The 20,100-nt window shown below is 37.8% G+C and overlaps 1 protein-coding gene across 3 annotated transcripts; it reads left to right on the forward strand.

Moving 5' to 3' along the window:
- Nucleotides 1–258: 258 nt before the first annotated feature.
- Nucleotides 259–18,169, forward strand: gas2l3 (growth arrest-specific 2 like 3). 3 transcript variants are annotated; one of them, XM_051106930.1, is made up of 10 exons: nucleotides 260–427; nucleotides 5,758–5,860; nucleotides 6,326–6,381; nucleotides 8,800–8,977; nucleotides 11,062–11,171; nucleotides 11,266–11,404; nucleotides 12,370–12,433; nucleotides 12,904–13,039; nucleotides 13,436–13,543; nucleotides 15,302–18,169. In XM_051106930.1, exons 3-10 carry the CDS (start codon nucleotides 6,358–6,360, stop codon nucleotides 16,301–16,303), a joined length of 1,761 nt encoding a protein of 586 aa, XP_050962887.1. In that variant the 5' UTR covers nucleotides 260–427; nucleotides 5,758–5,860; nucleotides 6,326–6,357; the 3' UTR covers nucleotides 16,304–18,169. The 3 variants fall into 3 exon arrangements, with proteins under 3 accessions (XP_050962888.1, XP_050962887.1, XP_050962889.1); XM_051106931.1 differs by lacking the exon at nucleotides 5,758–5,860 and having other exon boundaries at nucleotides 259–427; XM_051106932.1 differs by lacking the exons at nucleotides 260–427; nucleotides 5,758–5,860; nucleotides 6,326–6,381 and adding an exon at nucleotides 9,081–9,209 and having other exon boundaries at nucleotides 8,829–8,977.
- Nucleotides 18,170–20,100: the final 1,931 nt, after the last annotated feature.

Genomic DNA, 20,100 nt, shown 5'->3' on the forward strand with positions numbered 1-20,100 from the left:
CACTGTTTTTATACATTCATTGCATTTTATCTTTATATAAAAATAATAATAATAGAAACCATGTTAATTTCTTCTCTAAAGTTACTTTTTTTTTTCTTGACTCACGTAATGTAGTCTAATGTAGTGTATTAAAACAGGGACCGCCCATCTACTTTCATGTCCCCGCCCCTTTCCATTGAGTCTTTTGATCTCCGCTCTGATTGGTTGTTTTGAACCGCGAATCCCTCTCAACTGAACATTCCAAGACGCGTGGAGGAAAAGCAGCAAAGAGCAGCTCCAGCTTCAGCTGATGTGCGTCCACACACCCACGCACGCACGCACGCACGCACGCCCCAGCAGCCGTGGAGCGAAACGTGGATGAAACTCAGCCGAGCGAAGAGAGACAACTAGTTACTGACACATAACTAGACACACACATTTAACACTGGTGAGTTTATTCATGTTGTTTTTTCAATTCCAAACTCCTCGAAACCGGACGGGAGTGAGTGAGTGAGCGAGGGAGAGAGAGACAGAGAGAGAGAGGGAGAGGACTTTGTTTATTTGATGATTGTGTGCTTGTTTTAAAATAGAATTTACTTAGAAAAGGAAACAAAATACCAACCAACCTGTCCTAAGTGATAAAGCCTGTCTCTGTTGTTTATTTTTAGCAGCTATACTGAAAGATGAGAATTGCAAGGAAGTTGCATGACATTTCCATGGAAAATGCGTGATGAATCACCAAGCTTTTAAAATTACAACGCAAAAATTTGAATTAGTGAATCATATTCAAATGGTTTGAGTTAATATAGTCTTGAAATATTGAGCTGTCTGTTTCTTAATGTGTCAGTGGTGATTGACAGATACATGTTCCAACAGGGACATTGAGATATTGCCCAAACATGTTTTATATTCAGCCATCTATCATTAAAACTGCGTATTATGATGCTCATCTGAGCTCTGGACTGAATGTTATAGCTTAATTTCTCAGAGATTTGTGATAAATATACATCAAGCAGCAGAGAAGGGGGAAACTGCAGGTGTTTCCTGAAGGAAACTGCAGCCATAAAGTTTTCAGCATGTCCTTGAGCTCTGGCAGGGAATTCTGTTTATCGCCAAAGACTTTCTTGGTCATGCTGAAGTGCTGTTAACAGATTAAATGTGCCAGTAAACCATTTCAGGAAGCTGAGCTATTCTTATGTGGCATGTTGTGAATGACTTGCAATTACTTATTGAGTAGACTCTTTGATCCCAAGCCGCTTACAATAAGAAAGTAGAGAAAGGCCGATAAATCATCCAATATTTGGACATTTTACAACCATATCAATGAATTTTGCATAAATATTGGGTAACAAAGCTGTCTGTTTCCACAGTTTTGTTGCCATGATTAAACTTCTGTCAAGATATAGGTATTGGCATTGGCCATTGAAAACCCATAATAATCAAGGAAACTGTTTCGTAGAAGAGTTTATGTTCTAGGATTTGACGCATATGACTGCATACGGAAATACATTGATTGTTTTGTTTGTCCGCAGCAGTTTTGAGTTTTTTTTTTTTTTTTTTTTATATATATATATAAAAGTTGCAATGAAACATAAGTAGCATCTTTTCTTCCATATTCTGATGACACACTCGTTTTCACCAGAATGTCCGTCCAGTTATGAAATTCTGATATAAAATTTTAAAACATGCATGGATGATTTGTTCACAATAAGCTCTATAACATGCATTTAGAAAACAGATGTGAATTTCAATTCTGTGATTGTTGTTGTTGTGCTTGTCAGCTGCCCCAAAAATACCCCCCAAAATATCCTGTAACTTGACTGACCATCTGCCTGATATGTGGCATCAGGGGGTTCTTGAGCTTGAGAGGAGGATGAAGGGGGGAAATCCTGAAATAAATGAATGCTGGGATTAATTTCCCATGATCTCTGGTACACATGCTGGTCATTGTTATGAATCTTGGATTACTGTTTGTTTATTAATGACCCAGAGCAGATGATTAGTGGGAAGGAGGTGCAGCAGACCCTCTGTGCTTGCTGTTGAATGCTTAATTGTTAGTGTCTTATAACAAGTCATTGCATCACCATGACAACAGCTTCTGTTTACATTATGCCATGGAGTGTCTCCATTGGATTTAACTGCTGGTTTTGTCAGCATTAGTGTACTCCACTGTGAAATATAAAGGTTAGTTTTTGGAATTGATGACTCCATGAAGATTCCATGGAGTTTTCGGAATCTTCATAATGGAACAAAAGGTTCTTTAGATTTTTAAGATGTTCTTAAAAAGGTTCTTTAAAGAACTGTTCACTGAAAGGTTTTATTGGGAACCAAAAATGGTTCTTCTGTGGCACTGCTGCGAAAAACCCCATTTGTCTTTATTTTAAAGTGTGAACAGTTCTCATTTTATGTTTTAGATTTTTTTTAGATTGCATGCAATTCTGTGTCTTTTATTTCTGAATAATTGCAGTGAGGTCATTATGTTGAGCTGCGTTGATCGCATTGTTTTGGTGAATTGCAGCTTTGTTTTGTAATTGTAGAAGCATGAGAAAGTAGTTTTTCCTCTTGTCTTTTTAGTAGGGATAATACTTCAAATCTGTGTGAAGTGATTCTCTAAAGCTTGCTGTGTCCCAAAAACTTTTAATTTTCCTGAGTAGAGAGCATTTTTGGGTGGTTATAAGCATGTTTGAACGTTTTTGGGCATCATGTGTGTATTGCAACTTTTGAATGCACCTAATGCTGTCTAGGTAGAAAGCTCAATAGATTTCATGACACAGCCAATGTAGGTTAAAGAAACAGTTTACCCAGAAATAAAGTGCACTCACCCTAAGGCCATCTAAGATTTTTTCATTGGAACAGATTTGGAGAAATGTAGCATTACTTAAACAGCAGTGGATCCTCTGCAGTGAATGGGTGCCATCAGAATAAGTGTCCAAACAGCTGATAAAAACATCACAATAATCCATAAGTAATCCAATTTGTATCGTGAAAAGCGCTATACAAGTAAACTTGAATTGAATTGAATTAATCCACACCACTCCAGTCCATCAATTAATGTCTTGTGAAGCCAAAATCTGTTTTTAAAAAATAACTCGCTGCTTCTTGCTACAAGTCCTCTATCCATAATAATGCTTCCTCCAGTGAAAAAGTCGATCTCCTGTCTCAAAATCCACTCACATATTTGTTTAGAATATGTTTAGTTTTTGCCTTTTAGACTGTGCTTGATCTGTGCATATTTTTCTCCTGATTCAGATGAGACCACTTTTTTACTGAAGGAAGCATTATTATAGATTATGCGCTCATATTTTAAGCAACGGTTTAAAGTTAAAACATCTTGATGAATTTGTTTTTTACAAACACATAGCTTTTGGCTTCACAAAATATTAATTGATAGACTGGAGTGGTGTGGATTATTGTGATGTTTTTATCAGCTGGTTGGACTCTTATTCTGACAACACTCATCCACTGGTGCGCAGGTGATGCAAACATTTCTCCAAATCTGTTCTAAACAAACAAAAATTCAGTGAAGAAACAAACAAACTTTGTGTGAGCTATGCATGTTGTTTTAGATCATTGCTCTAGAACTGGTGGCAGGTGTATAAGAGGGGCTTTACTCCACTTCACGGGGGATGGGCTTTTGACCCATGGTTTATCGGACACCCATCCTCTCCGGGACCATTAATTCTGTTTGTGTGTGTGTTGATGGCTCTGCCTACTAATGAAAGCAACTGACAGGCCAATTAAGATCACAAGCCGCAGCACAAAAGAGCAGGAAGGGGAAGGGCTTTGATTGATGGCCGGCTATTTTTGGGACCCATGTGCAAGCCACTGGTGCACATACATGCAAACAAACACACATACATACATGCATGTGCCACGTGTCGGTCCACGTCTAGAGGGAGGAGGAGCAGCAGGCCAACGGGGATGCGTCTGGAAGCGTGATCCTCTTACGTGATTATGTGGTGACCCGAGGAGCCATGTGGACACCCCAGCCCTCACTCCCTTTGTGTCGTTGCATTTAATTAAAGCGACAAATCGACTGTAACTCATGCAGACGTTCATTATACTAGGATTACAGCGTTAGAACGCTTTGTGTTTTGTCTGACGTTCTGCCCAACCTCATTTCTGCAGCAAAAGTCACTCTCTTTATTTTGTCCTGTTTTTGTGGGCGTGTCTTTTATTGAGGCGGCGTTTATGCAAGCAATATGCCTGCTGAGAAGTTGCACATGTTTTTATCTATATGTGATTTGGGCTGAAAGTTTAATTAGTTAAAAGGAACAAATAGAATTCTGTCATTTATGCATCATCATGTTGTTTCAAATGGATTTCTTTGTTCCATGGAACGTCAAAGAAACAAATTAATAGAATTTTATTACTAGTAGTACTAGTAAATATCCTAAAGCCATATTTCAGTTTAACCAAGTCATTATTCATTGTTTATATATATACATATATGTTTTCAATTTGAAGGTTGCAACTATGTGTCACTGTCAGAAAAGGAAATACCTGATTTGAACAGAAACTTTTAAATAGTTGTGTTTTAAAAGAATATTTCACCCAGAATTTTGAATTCTGTCATTTTATGCAAACTATGTAGCTTCAAATGGTTTTCTTTGAAATTCTGTGGAACATAAAAGGAAAGAATGAATAGAATTTGAATGCACTTTTCCATCAAAGTCAAGGTACATGAAAGTGAATTATAAAACTAATTCAGACTCATGTACTGCTAGTGCATGTAATAGTTAATTAGCCATTATTCATTCTTACTTTTACGATACTTTTTTGTTCTGCTTGAAGTTTGACAGCTATTTGTCACCTTCTATTTGTGATCATGTGCTAAATGTGATTTTCTTTTTCATAAAAGGCATTATATGATTTAGGATGAAACTTTAATTAGTCATGTCTTAAAGGGATTGTTTTCTCATGCATCATAAATCTAGTCCATATTTAAATTCTTCTGAAAATAACATTTTAAGTTATTACTTACTCATACTTTTTTTTTTGTCTCTTTTAAGCTCGACTGCTATTTGTCACCATCTTCTTTAGAGAATCTGCTAAACATCTCCTTGTCTAAAAAAAAAGATAATTGCATGTTTTGAAACAACATGAGAGTGAGTAAATGATGACAGCATTTTACTTTCAGTCAGAACACTCCTTTTTTTTTTTTTAAGAGACGTGGTGGATTTTAGAAGCATGCTCTGTTGTAAATAAACAGAGCAGCTGGACGTGTCTTTCGGCCAGCGTGTCCGTTAGTGACGGGCTCTTTCCACGGACCGTTATGTTCTGACAGAGGAATGTGGCCCTTGAGACCCGGAGCCGCACTGCCACCCACTTCATAACCCACAGACATCAATTCTGGGTTTGTGTGTCCTGCGCTTTTCTCTGCCGCTTGACATTTTGTGGGCTTGAAGTGCACAGAAGACAGGCTTGATTTGAGCTCTCATGCTGTTCCTCCAGTAATTAACTCGTTCTCTCGCTCTCTGTGGGTTTTTATGTCTGAGTGAAGAGAGAAAGCGATTGTTTATTCTCTTGGTGCCCTTCAAAAAATTTCCAGATTCTTTTGTGTGCTGTCATGGAGGAGTTTGTTGGGAAGGACTCAGCACGAGCGAACGAACCTTGGACTGTGTGTGTGTGTGTGTGTGTGTGTGTGTGAGCGAATGAGGGGGTTGTAACAATAGGACCATTGTAAATGCTTGGCTGGGATTGGATGGGGGTTTGCTGAGCGGCTTCATTAGTCAATCTATGTTTCCCTCTCTCTCTCGCGCTCGTATTTTCTGTCAGTGGGTCGCTGCAGGAGTGTGTTTTGGGATTTACTACGTTGAGGTGTTCAGGTGGATTGTCTGCTGGCAGCTGGACTGGATTCTTCAGTGTGTGTGTTTCTCAGGTGAGTGTCTCGCTGATGAGATGATGGAGATTTTAGATTCACGTGAGTGTGTTACTGACAGTGTGTGTGTGTGTGTGTGGCTGTTATTGTGTGAGTGTTAAGTGTGTGTGTGTTTAGGGAAAGGAGACATTCGCTTTGTTTCCTCAGCTGTGCTTATGTTGACTGAACTGTCATAACCTTGCAGCCTGTCTCTTTTTGTCTTTCTCTCTGGTATTTGGTCACAGTGATTAGGTTTTTCCTCATCCTTTATTTGATTTGTTGTTTTTTTTTTTTTTTTTTCTTCAACTATTATTAAAAATTTAACAGTGAGCTGCAGGAGATATTATCCATCCTACAACAGGACAGACAGAATTTAAGTGGAGTAAACTGACATGAACTGTGTGTGTTTGTGTTTACAGGAAATAACTGGCGTGTCTAAGCTGATGCGTGTCTGTTTTTACAGTGTTTTGTCTGTCTCTCTTTCAGAATGTGGACTTGAATCTCTCTCGTGACTAAGGATGGCGGTTCAGGCTGGTTTGCAGGTATGCAAGTTTATGATTTTATGCCTTTATTTATGTGCAATTAGAGACAGAGTGGATTTGAGCCTGCTTGCCGCAAGATCAGCTTTTTTGTGTGTTGCGAGCCGCTGTGCCACAGCTCTGATAGTTTGAATGTGGTTTTAAAGGAAAATGAAGTTGGTGACGTTGTGGGTCAAGATCTGAGCTAGTTAGAGGAGAGTTACACGTGTTTAGGTGGGTGGTTGACATAAAGTCAAACAATGATGGTATTGTCCTGTGGTGTGAGTTAATGTATACTCCATATAAAGTTTGAAAGATGGATAAGATGACAATTATTTTGTTATGGCAAAATAAAACAATAAATAAATACCACTTAACAAACATTGTAATGAAAATGGACTTGTTTGTATTGAAATGGATTATCATTATCAGTATAAATCAGTATAAATCCATAGTATTTATAGATTCATTTTAAGTGTTAGGTGATTACAAAGCTAATCTAAATGTAAGAATTTGCATTAAATGCATGCACATTTATATACTGTATCTAATACTAAGTGACACCAATAAATGAATTCTGCAGTTATCAACTGATAACTGATAATGTAACAAAAACAGTGCATCTCTAACTTCCTTTATGTACACATATACATTTAAGCTATTGTCTGTTGAAAAGACCTACTCCGATACACCTGCTCTTTTCTTAAAGAGGACACCTGACTCCAAACGGCCCCAGGGCAATGATTCCCACCACTTGTGTTCTAAATGGCTTAGAATTTGAAGTTTGAGTCTGAATGATCTGCTGAACATTCCAAATTGATAATCACAGACACTGATTTTACACCACCCTTTCTGAATCAGAAGTGATTGGTAATTCATCATGTGTCCATATGTAATATCTGATGTGATGTGTGAACTGACCACATTATGTAACGCCATTGAAACATTTCTGTGTGCATGTGTGATTGATTGAACACAACAGACTGTTTGCATTGAGTTAACAACCGTGAGTGAGAAAAAGAGCAGCAACAAACAAACACTAGCAGTAAATTTCAATAAACGTTTAACCGAGCAGAGCTGACCGTAATCTACAATGGAATGGTAATCTTGGATGTCTTGTATAATATGAATAAAACACCCCCACATGGAAACGCTTTCCTGTTTAATTAGTCAGGCTCTGTGTGTGAGCAGAAGAAATGCTCCATATGTGTGTTAGTAGGAGCCTGAAGCTCTCGCTCGCTCTGTTCCTCATGGGAGTTTGATGCATGTGTGGGAACAGCAGGGTTCATGTGCAGAAAGGGTTATGGGATTTCTCTCGGCGTGGCCTGCTTGTTTGTGATTTTTAAAATAGTGCTTTTGTTTTTGTGTGTGATTTAGGCTCTCTTAAAGATCTGTTTGTGCAGAGTATTGGTAAATGTTTCTATGTCTGTGTGCTTGAAACAGACGTTCTGCCTCAGTCTCAGTCAAGTCACATTTATTTATATAGCACTTTATACGATGCAGATTGTTTCAAAGCAGCTTTGAAGTAGTACAGAAAATAACAGAATCAATGCAAACTTTTTCAAACATGAGACAAATCCAAATTCTGCTGTAAAACAGCTCTAAAAGACAATAGTGTCTGTTCAGCTCAGGTCAGTTCAATCAGTGTTGATTCAATTCACTTCAAAAACACAAAATCCATCTGTTATGAAACTAATTTGATTCAGCTTTAAAGCAGCTCCCCTGATTAAAAATGTTCTGGCAAGATTCTTTTTTTGAACAAACATTCTTTCAGTAACATTAATAGAATGTTCATTCAAAGTTATTTCTGAAACATTTTAGTTGGACATTCGTGTAACATTTTTTTTTTAAATGCTACTGTTTGTTCCATAATGTTTAAAGAATGTTCAAAAGTAACATTCATATAATATTTGCTTAATTATAAAATGCAATGTTTCTTTAACACTTGCATACCCCTCAAAATGTTTTTAAAACATTTTAAATATTCTGAAAATGTTAGCAAAACATTTTAAAATTTTTGTCATTTATCCAGCTCAATTCAGTGCAGTCAAATCAATAAGATTACTGAATAATAAGTGTCTGTCACTATTAGTTTTACTCATACTCACAGTTAGGGGTTTGTTGAATGCTTAACCCAATGTTTTTAACTTCAGTATGTTTGTGTGAAGCCTGTGAGAGGTTTTACCACAAGTTAATTTATGAAAGTGTTGTTTTATCCAAATGTTATTCCTTTTTTGCTTGTGTAAGTTTGTCATTTGTTTATTTGATTAGTCATGCTTGTTAGCGTTTGTTGAGTGTTTGTAGAACTGTCCTGATTTCACAGTTGGGTCACAGTCTTTCCGGAGAGGGAGCGTGGAATCTGTGTGAGGGGTCATTGTGGTTGTGTGTGTTTCTCTGTGTGCACATGTTGAGCCGTCTGGTTTTCCTCTTTCTCTCTCTCAGGCTTGGTTCGGCGAGAAGTTTGATGTCCCGTTACAGAGTCCTCGCGGCCTGCGCTCTCCCCGGCCCGGCCCAGGTCTGGCTGATGTGTTCCAGTACGACCAGTGGTTGGCCGTGCGGCACGAAGCCACACTGGTGCCCATGCAGGAGGATCTGGCCATCTGGCTGAGCGGCATGCTGGGTAAACCTGCTCATGCAAAACAAGACATCTATGACTCATTCTCAGCACATGAAAGCAAAAAATCACTGCTATTATTAGTCTAAATGTCTTTTCCTTTCGTCAGTCAAATAACTGAAACCCAAAGCCTCATATATCAAGCAAAGAAGTGTGGGAAACAACGTTTGCTCTCATATAGCGGTGATATACGACCCCCGAAACAAGAACTCAATCTCTCAGTCTTTGTCAAATAATGGTGGGTGTTGCCCTTACCTGTCTGTCCACATGCTGAACATGTTCACCCAGGCCAAAGAACACTCACCCATAAACCTATTGCTCTGTTTGTTGCTTTTTTTTTTTTTTAGATTAAGTCCTTGTAATCTTATAGTCCTCTTTCAGATAATTCACTGAATACGTTGTGGAATTTGAACAAAGTACTAAAATGTGACTGCGTTGTGCTGTCAACCTTGTTCATTTTCCACTGACAGGGTGTTGGCAATTGCAGTGTCATAATTGTGAATTTTATGTATTACTCATGGTTTTTGGTCACGTGACCGGTGCGGAGACCTGGAGGGCAATACAGCCGTAAAATTGCTACACAGGCTTGTCAATTTTACGTGTATGCATTTTGCAGCTGCTTGTATCCAAAGTGACTTACAAAAGAGGAGCACAGCAATTCATCAAAGGGCAAACAATATTCATATTATACAATACCCGGTTTATTAGACAACCAAATAAAGGCAAGATTAGGCAAGCTAGAAAAGAAGAGAACAGAGAGAGTGACCGTTTTGGAAAGTGACTTTTTGCCTCATTGTAAAGGTTTTTTCGTTCCATATATTGTACTTAAAGGTGCTCTATGTCAGTGGTTTTCAGTTCTGGTCCTGGGAACCCACTGCTCTGCACATTTTGTGTGTCTCCCTTATTAAACACACCTGATTCAAATCATCAGCTCGTTAGGAAAGGGATCCATGTACTGAACTGAGTGTGTCAGATAAGGGAGTAACTGTACTAGCTGTACTAAAGCATAAAAATGCAGCTTGTTTGCAGATATTAAGGAAACAAGTTTACATACTTGTTTCTCCTTAAAAAAACAATGCTTCAGCCAGGTATTTGAGTTTGAAATGTGTATTTCGTGTCGGAATGTCTGTTTTTCTTTGTTTTGGTCTGTGTGATTCCACCCACTGACAGTTTAACCAATAGTATTTTGACACCCTCGGTTGACAGTTGGTGAAAAAACACACCATGTTGCAGCAATGCAAACCAACTGGGTCAGAGATCACAAATTCTCTCTAACCTTTAAACCCTCTGTATTCAGCTAATAAGCTCTTTAAACAGAAGTATAGGAAGCTCATTCCTGTTGTGTATCCTCAGTCTTGCAATCCGCATGAATGTTGAGTCAGTCAGTTCACTAGCTGTTAATATTACTTACTGCACATGTAACAAGTACTACTTCTACAGCAGGGGTGCCCAAACCCGGTTCCGGAGGGCCGACGTCCTGAGTTTAGCTCCAACTTGCTTCAACACACCTGCCTGGAAATTTCTGGCATGCCTAATAAGAGCTTGATTAGCTGGTTCAGGTGTGTCTAATTGGAGTTGGAGCTAAACTTTGCAGGACACTGGCCCTCTAGGAGTAAGTTTGGGCACCCCTGTTCTACAGTGAAATTAAATATCACTTTTAATATACATTTTACTGATGATGCATACACAAGCAAGCGATGAGCCTTTGAAAATGAACAACACATTAAGCATTTTCCCATAGAAAATCATTTAAAAGAAACCTCTTAATGTGAAACTTTGCACATTGCGCTTATATTCTGGGCTCATCTGCTTGACTTTACATAGTATGTTTTATTAATATGGTGTATACTGAATTTGGTCCTCCATAATCACTGTCTTAATGGATTAAGCCACATTAAGCTTTTTTCTATGGGAAAATGCTTGGCATACAAGTGAGCGTGTATGCCAAGTGAGCGTGTTGCATAACTTCTATATATATTGACTTATGATGGCATAATGATGCTGAATTTAGTTAAAGGTTATTTAGTAAAACAGTCAGTTACTAAGTTGTTCTCAGATCAGTGGAAACTGAGATATTTGTGTTTTTCCAGGCGAGCAGGTGACAGCCGAACGCTTCATGGAGGAGCTGGACAACGGTGTCAAACTGTGTCGTCTGGTTGGAATTCTGCAGAGTAAAATCCCACAGGACTCGGAAAAACATGTGCGTAAGAAACGTGTGAAATAGTGGGTGGTGACGCGGCTCGCATAACCGCAGGACTGTTTGTGTGTAATTCCCATCTCTGTTTTGTTAACAGCTCCTGTCAAAGAAAATCCAATTCAAGAAAAACGCCTCCCCTGGATCGTTTTTCGCCCGGGACAACACAGCGAATTTTCTGTCCTGGTGTCGTCATGTAGGAGTGGACGAGACGTATCTGTTTGAGTCTGAGGGTTTGGGTAAGAGAACTTTTAGACTCCATGGATAGACTCCACCTGAATCTGTCCAGTCTTTTCAGCATCTGCCAGTCTTTCTCTGTAGTCCATTAAAACTGGACTGGACTAATCATGCTGGCTAAATTAATGTATTTAAACAGAGACCTGTGTCCTCCTGTCCTTCCTCTTTAGCCCTGCTGTGCTAGTGTGTCTTTCTCTGAGCTATTTAACGGGCCGTAATCGTTTCAGAGGATCTGTGGCCACGTACGTCAGTTGAACTGCGGCCCCGCATGTCCCCGGCTCTCCGTAAATCCATGATGTTAATGAGTGAGAGGGAGCTCGGGTGTAAGTCATTAACCTGACGCCACTGAGACTCGCCGTCCTGAGGAGTGCCAGTTATTAGTCCATGTGTCACTGTGCATTATAGGATGGGAACTGACAGAACTCTGTGATCTGTAATCAGGCCGGTGCGAGAGATGGGCCGGCCTGGGTCAGCAAGTTTCCAAACCCAATCGCATGTCAGTGATAATTTTTCCTAAAATATGATTAGCTGACCCTCTTTACATTAAAAATGAGTAACAACATTTACTACCGCGTTGAATGGTTAATAAATGGTCTTTTTGGAGTATTAAGCCATGAACATAAGATTATGTAGTAAACTTTAAATGATTTAGTTTTCATTATGTAACCCATTCAAGTTAAGACACTACAGGCAAAACCAGTTTTTCCATGCCTCTCCTTTCTATAAACTATTAACTCTAATATGTCAACAAACAAGGATTATAGAAAAATTTTAATGAAATACTACCTCATTTGCACATTTAAACATAACAAAATTGTGTTTTAATGTACTATGATTAATTAAATGTATAGTGATATCAATTAGTTAAAAGATTTACCCGGTTCTCCTATTATGTCTGTAGCCTTAATAACTTTGACAATGAGTGAGCGCTAAGTAATTATGATCATGGCTCTCCCTCTCTTCCCAGTCCTGCATAAAGAGCCGCGGCAGGTGTGTCTCTGCCTGCTGGAGATCGGACGGATCGTCTCCAGGTAAGCAAACTGGCTCTGATGATCCCGCAGGTGGCAGATGTCAGGTTGTGCTTTGGTGTCATAGGTCAGGAGCTGCTTTAGGGGCTTTAAAGTTGGGCCGGGGGCAAATTTAAATGGATTGTACTGGGTTTAAGTGAATTGGCTTTAGCATTTAAAGCAGCTATTGTGCTGTAGAGAATCTAAAACAAGTCTGAATTTATAGAGTTTCTAAAATAACACAACGGTTACTGTAAGTAAGGGATAATGTATAATGTAAAGGGGTTTATTTTGCATTAATAACCATCTGAATGTATATTATCTTGCTTTTTACGTTAACTTTTCTTATTTAAATTTGACATGATTTTATGTGAGTAAATCAGCAGTAATTAATTATATCATGATTAGCTGGTTAGAACAAAAACTAACATATGAAACATTAGGAATTACTGTTAGGACAGTGTGTTAACGTGGTGTTTTGTTTGTTGGTTTAGGTATGGGATAGAGCCTCCGGTTTTGGTTCAACTGGAAAAGGAAATTGAACTAGAGGAAAGTCTTATGATGACTGATCACTCATCTCCAGTGAAAACATTCACTGTGTGCTGTCAGCACGGAGCCCTGTATCACGCTGTGAGTATCTCACACACTTGCTGAGATCAGGCTTTTAGTTTGAGTTGAAGCATTGTCTTAGCCTTTTTAGAGTTCATATGCAGTATGATGATGAGGCACAGCATCTGTCTTCATTCTGACCCAGTTATCATACATCTCCAGTTGAGTTTATTGTTTGTTGAGTGTATAAATAGCAGCTGTTGTTTAGATACGTGCTTCACATGGGGAATGATTTTGCCCTAAACGCTAAAAAAAAAAATCACTGTCTCTCAGCCAGATAGCCAGTGGGACACCCTCAGGTCCTGAGTTCAACGCTGAACGTTCATACGTTATCTGCAAACTAGCTGTTGTTTTTCCATTTTGCAAATGAGTGAATTTTTCTCTCATTTCACCCGAACAAACTCTTCTCGTTTGTAGGACCGTGTCGACCAGGACGACCCTCCCTGTAACTGCACACAGAAGTTTTCCATTGAGTATCTGTCTGAGGGACGCTACAGGCTCGGAGACAAGATCCTGTTCATCAGGGTAGGAACAGCTTTTAGGGACCATTTTAAAAGTCTTTACAGTCACAATAAAATGGAAGTAGCACCAGATCTTTTCTTCCATACTGTATGTATCAGCTATTTATTGGATGTTGAGAAGTGGGCATGGCTCTCAAGATGGAAGGCGGGATTTAAGAGCACTAGAAAAGTCCTACAAACGTCATTGAAAGACGTGTTGTTTCAAAGTTAATTGATTACGTTTTGATTAAACATTGTGAGGCCAAAAAGAAACATATGCATGGACGAATTGTTCACAATAAGATCTATAACATGCATTTAGAAAGTAGATAGGGCGAATTTTCATTTCATGCTGATTATAAAAATCAGCACAGTTACATTATCTTGTTTTCATTCTGTTAAAATCAGCAGCAGAGCAGATAAACCTCATGCAAACGCACTCACCTGAGCGCACTTTCCTTGTGTCTTTAACTGGCTTGTCGCCATGGAGATCTCATTCACAACTACTGTAGCAATCCACTAAAGCCAATCTAGTTTGTTTAACCAGCACGTGCTGAACTGTCATAACATTTGCGCACACACACACATCCAGATTAGGTAGAACATGCACACACAGACGCTGTGTGAACATTTGCTTCCTGATGACACATTGCAGTCACACTACATGCCAGTAAAACAAGTGTATTTAATAGTGATGCACAGAAGATATTCAGCCAAAAATGGGGGGGCTGAAATAATCTGTTCCTTATTGCTGCTAGTTATAGCATGAAATTAACATGAATGAACATCAAAAAGTATATTGAACTAAACAGTGCAATTTACTGAAATGTTTCATGTCTCGTGTAATTGTTTAATCAGTGTTTAAACCACAGAAAGACAGCTTATAAACTAATGTCACAGTTGCCTCAGAAAAGTCGTTCGATATCCATAAACTTATTGGTCAACTCTAAAGCATTATAATAAATATATGCACTGTTATTTATTTATTATATTTTTTACTTAACCTGTGGACTTCATTAAAATGTATTAATATGTTTAAATCTGTCATTACAGACATTGTTTAAATGTTATATTTTAACAACAAATTGGAGTTTAACATAATTATATAATTAAAAAGTGCTTAATGTGCAATTTATATGTTAGTACAAATCAATTTTTATTTGAGTGGTAATTATTAAATAAATTTGATTAATTAATTGGTTATTAAATCATACATACACATGGTGCATTACTAATAAACTGTCTTATGTGTTTTTGTTTGTTTGTTTTTTTTGTAAAATATATTTGATTAAATTTTTGATTAAAAATTATGTGCAATTTACATATTTATATTTATCTTAGTTTTTATTTAAGTTTTGATTATTAAATACATTGGTAACACTTTACAATAAGGTTCATTAGTTAACTACTTCAGTTACCATGAGCTAAGAATAAACAATACTTCTACAGCATTTATTACTCTTAGTTAATGTTAATTTCAAATCAAAAGTTGTGCTTGTGACCGTTAGTTAATGCACTGTCAGTTAACATAAACTAACAATTAACTGACATTAACAAAGATTAATAAATACTGTAATAAATGCATTCATTGTTTTTCATGTTAAAACATTAACATTAATAAAACATTATTGTAAAGTGTCACCAATACATTTGATTATTAAATATACTTTAATTTTGATTTCGGTTATAAAGACTAATTTCGGTGCATCACTGGTATTTCTGTGTGGAAAATCTGTTTGGAAAATTCATTAGGATGCTTACTAATTAAAACGCTCTCTTTTAGATGCTCCATGGGAAGCATGTGATGGTGCGTGTCGGTGGAGGTTGGGACACTCTAAAAGGATTCCTGCTGAAATATGACCCCGGCCGCGTGCTGCAGTTCACCACTCTAGAGCAGAAGATTCTAGCCTATCAGAAAGGCCCGTCCGGCTCAGGCCCCACCCACAGTGTGCAGACCACGCAACCGCCCACAATGGACCCTCTTGCGGCCGTTAACCTCCTCCCAGAATCGTCCCCTTCATCGTCATCCTCCACAACATCCGTGTCCAAACCCAACACGCCCACACCCCGCAGCGTCGCCCAGTCACCTGCTTCCACGCCCTCGATGCCTCGTAAAGCCGCTGCACCCAAGAAGATTTTTCATACACCCACTGCTTCACCGAAAACCACCCCTCTTTCATCGCCTGCCCCGAAAAGAAGCCCGCTACCCCAGTCTGGGGTTTCCCAAAAAGCCCCTTCTGCTGCCTCCAAGACCAAACTGCGCCCACGTGGACCTCCGTCTCAGCCTCGCAGTCCCGTCTGTCCCGAACCCACCTGCAAGCTGCCTAAACCTTCGGGTCCACCAACATCTGCGCAAAAACCTGGACAGCGTGATGCTCGCCCGCCCCCTGCCCCCGTCCGCTCGCGGCTCGCCCAGAGACACCCTCCATCCCCTGCCTCCACCATGCACTTAGATTCCAGGAAGGGTCGTCCCGTTTCCCCTCGCTTGGCACCGAACGACCCCAAACAGACGATTCCTCTCACAAAACCTCCTGTGACCTGCAAGAGTAAATCTGCAGAGCAGAACACAGCTGGCACTACGCGAACTGTCGCGTCCATCAACGTTAAAACAACCCACAGGAAACCTCTGGTCAGCAGTAACCCTCCTGTCCAGATGCCTGCTGTAGGCACCACTACTAAACCAGCACCTACCAGCACTACCCACAAACAGACAGCACGGACTAAACCCAGTAAACGTGATGAACCCTACTTTGAGATGAACAATAAGAGAAGGGTAAAGAACTAAGATGCTGGGATATGTCGTTTCGACTGTGGTGCAGAGCGTCACGGTTCACATACAGATTTATTCAGATGCTATATTTAATTTTATTTAAGTGAAAACGAGGCTGTGATGTGAGCAGTCTATTTGCATCATAGTAGTTTAAATTTTTTAAAAATATGTTTTCGAAACATTGAAAATATGTTTTTGAGAATTAAAAATACATTTCTAGTGGGCAAGCTATGAAAATTAGATTTTGAATTTAGTACAACCTTTTAAACATACTGCACATCTGCCTTTAACAGCCTCATTTTCATTTACAATAAATTAAATATGACGATTTGTTTGTTTGCTTTGCATCTGTCAGAACTTCCCTCTTAGGCTTTCATTGGTGCTGGGTTATGTAGTTGCAACTACGGAGTTGAGGGTTACGCTTCATACGGATTTAATTGGATGCTATATTTAATTTTATTTAAATAAAAACTAGGCTGAGGCATATGCAGTCCATTTAATTGGTTGTGTGTTGAAAATATGTTTTTGAACAATGAAAATGCTTTCAAGTGGCCAAGCTATGAAAAGTTTTAATTCAATACAACCTATTAAATATACTGTGCATCTGTCTTTAACAGCCTAATTTTCATTTACATTAAATTAAATATGCATGTCAAAACATACATTTTTCACTTGTGCCATACTAAAAATCATCAGAATATGCCTCGGATATATTTTACACAAATTAACACTTTTTTTTTTTTTTTTTTTTTTAAATCTCTTCTTTAGCTACTGTAATTATGATTATTTTAGCTAAGATGTTAGAAAGCATTTGTAGGTTTAGTGTGTTTAAACTTCTGCACGGTTATGCACAAACTCATATCATTGTCATCACTTTTTTTTAACGTCAGTCCATGTCTGTTACGTGATCTGATTCGACTCCTGATTGGGTTATAAATGGATTAACATCACTTATTAATTCTACAAATCATTTATTTACTGTATGTCAGTCTTCTGAACTCAAACAAAAACCAGCAGAATGTTGTAAAGGTAATCCAGTGAGTGTGTGTTTAGACTAATGTCTGTCTTCATGTATGATGTAGGAGCAGATGCGCTGTGGGGCATTCAGATCATGTAATATTGTCAAACGTGCTCTTCTGTTTCCAGTTCAAATTTACATTGAGAGCACTGTTAATTGTATTACGTAAGAGACATGTGTAGATGAAATCCACTCTTGTTGTTTCAGCTCGTATAATATGCAGACAGCCCATAATATGCAGAAACACTTCTCTACGGCAACCAAAGTGAACTTTTGTTTGAATCTCAAGTGGCATCATTTTAGAGCACATTTTAAAAAACAATTTTAGCGTATTTAGGGGTGATGTGCCTTAAATTTGTGTTTGTTGGAATATATGTGTGGTTTATTATCAGACACCCTTGAAGAACTGTATTTAGTCAGTACGGTTCGTTTTGGCAGGTACTGCGGTTTAATTTGTATGCTTTAGGTTGGTCAAACAGCCAGCCGTTATTAAATGAAATGCTACCTCCTTTACGCCACACAAATACTACTGACTCGGTCATGCCCATAAACACCTGAGCTTTTATTTTATTACACTGTCCAGAACAATGATAAATATTTTTCAGTTTATTCCAGAGTTGTGGTCTATACAGAAAGGTTATTATAAAATATAAATTTTAAGTGTATGGATAATTGTTGTTCTTTTTTTTTTTTTTTTTTTTTTTTTTTTTCTCAGATATGGTTCTTTTAATTATGTTTGTGTGTCAGGTTGTGAGAGACATTCTTCCAGCACTTTAAGAAAATGTTTATTTTGAATGTAGCTTATTTTCTTTGTTTCGTTTGTTTGTGTCTTTGCATTCTGTCAAATAAAGATCTATACAGTGTGTAATTTCCCTGCATTTTTAGCCTACTTGAACATCAACATCATTCAGAATAGCAGGTAAGTTAAGCTTTATCTTTCTTCTTGTATTTGCGTTGTGTACGTATCAGGATATTACAGTGAAAATAGCACAGTAATAATACTGCATCATACTCCTGTTATAATCTATAATGCTTTCTGATACAATGTGATAGTGCTGCACCCTAGAGGCTAAAAAGACAAACTACAAGCTGAAGTTTTTTTTTTTTTTTTTTTTTTTTTTTTTTTATGATTAAGGTTTAATTAGCAGTATTACATATTTGACTTTACCAATGCAGTCTAATCAGTAGTTTATGTCAGGGTTATTATAGAACTAAAACTAAAACCATAAAAAAATACTAGAAATAAAATAAATGGTAACTCAAAAAATATAGAAACATTTTGTTTTTGTAGAGTAAATGTGTAAAAAAAACGTTTTAATTTCAATCAGTTGCCAAGAAAATATTCTCAGATTAGTTTAACTTAATGTGCTAAAATAACTAAATCTGAAATGAAACAAAAAAATATATATAGACATCAAAAAATAAAATTAGTAAATTTAAAACCTACTAAAAATGTAACACTTTTTATTGATTAAAATTAGTTAACCTATAATGCTATCAGTGATACTAAAATAATGGTTTATGTCCACATGTATTTTGATGCATTAGGCATTAATGTATTTTTACAGAAAGTTAAATGAGCATGGATAAACAGACAATCCGGTATTTAAAAATCTATAAACCCTTGTACATTTATTTTATATCAGCCGACTTATTTCAACATTAAGTAAGCATTTGTGCACGTATGATCTTTGTTTAAACGACTAAAATGTAGCCATTTAATACAAAACATCTTAGATCTTTCTTAACCACAAGATGGCGCATTCTACCAACTTATATTGATCATATCCGGCTACTTAAAGCTTGTTTTTCCGCCTTAAAATCCTTCATATGCTACTTAATATCTGTGGTTGTATGAGATTAGCAAAGATTGTTTATAGATATATTTTTTTTTGCTCGTGTATCCATCAGATGATAGACTAATATTAAAACAGATTAGGTGGACAATCTGGTAGAGTAGCTTATGTCTAATAACTACTCTGATGATGCAGGTTTTTAGTTGCTGAAGTAAAGCTGCATGTAAACTGAATCTTTCCCTTCAGTCTTCATGGCTATATTCAGTGTTTGCATGGTTCCCTCGTGACTTTTCCAGTCCTTCCTGATTTATGTCCAAGGATTTTTGCACAATCGTTTTAAAGAGATTGCATTTAAAAAGAGCATGAGATACTGATCATATTTAACAATTTCCATCGCATTTCTAAACCCAGACCTTTTGATATTTTCAGGTTTTCCATCACAGTGAGAATCCGGTACATAAATGCATGGTTTGTACAGCTATACACACATAACCAGCTGCATTTCTTAACACATATAAACATAGAACTTTACAGTACACAACTTTAGATATTAAAATACGGAAAGTAAATGAAATACATACAAGTAAATGAACACAAACTAGGTTTACAAATCTAACTAACCAGAATATTAAACAGTCAAAGATCTTCCAGACTGTAGATAAAATGATTCCCCATCAAGTTTATTACGTGTTATCTAAAATATGATATAAATCTAATCTAGCTCGATAAGTATATATTCGTGTGGCTTCACTCGCGCAGCGCTCGAGCTGCGTCAAACCCAGAGCGCGCGGACATTATTCTCCACTCTGCCGCGCGTCGGCTCAACATATCAGAGCGCGCAGCAAAACGCATCCCAAACTCGCTGGAAATAGCTTTAAAAATACAAAACTCCGCTTCCTTGAACTGTTCTTATCGTCTGCTTGACAAAATGGGGTCTTTCGCGTCGAGCTCCGCCATTTTGTGGCAGAATAACTTGCGAGAGGGGTGCGTGTAATGGT

The sequence above is a fragment of the Labeo rohita genome, chromosome 4 (assembly GCF_022985175.1).
Source record: "Labeo rohita strain BAU-BD-2019 chromosome 4, IGBB_LRoh.1.0, whole genome shotgun sequence".
In the NCBI taxonomy this organism is placed as follows: Eukaryota; Metazoa; Chordata; class Actinopteri; order Cypriniformes; family Cyprinidae; genus Labeo; species Labeo rohita.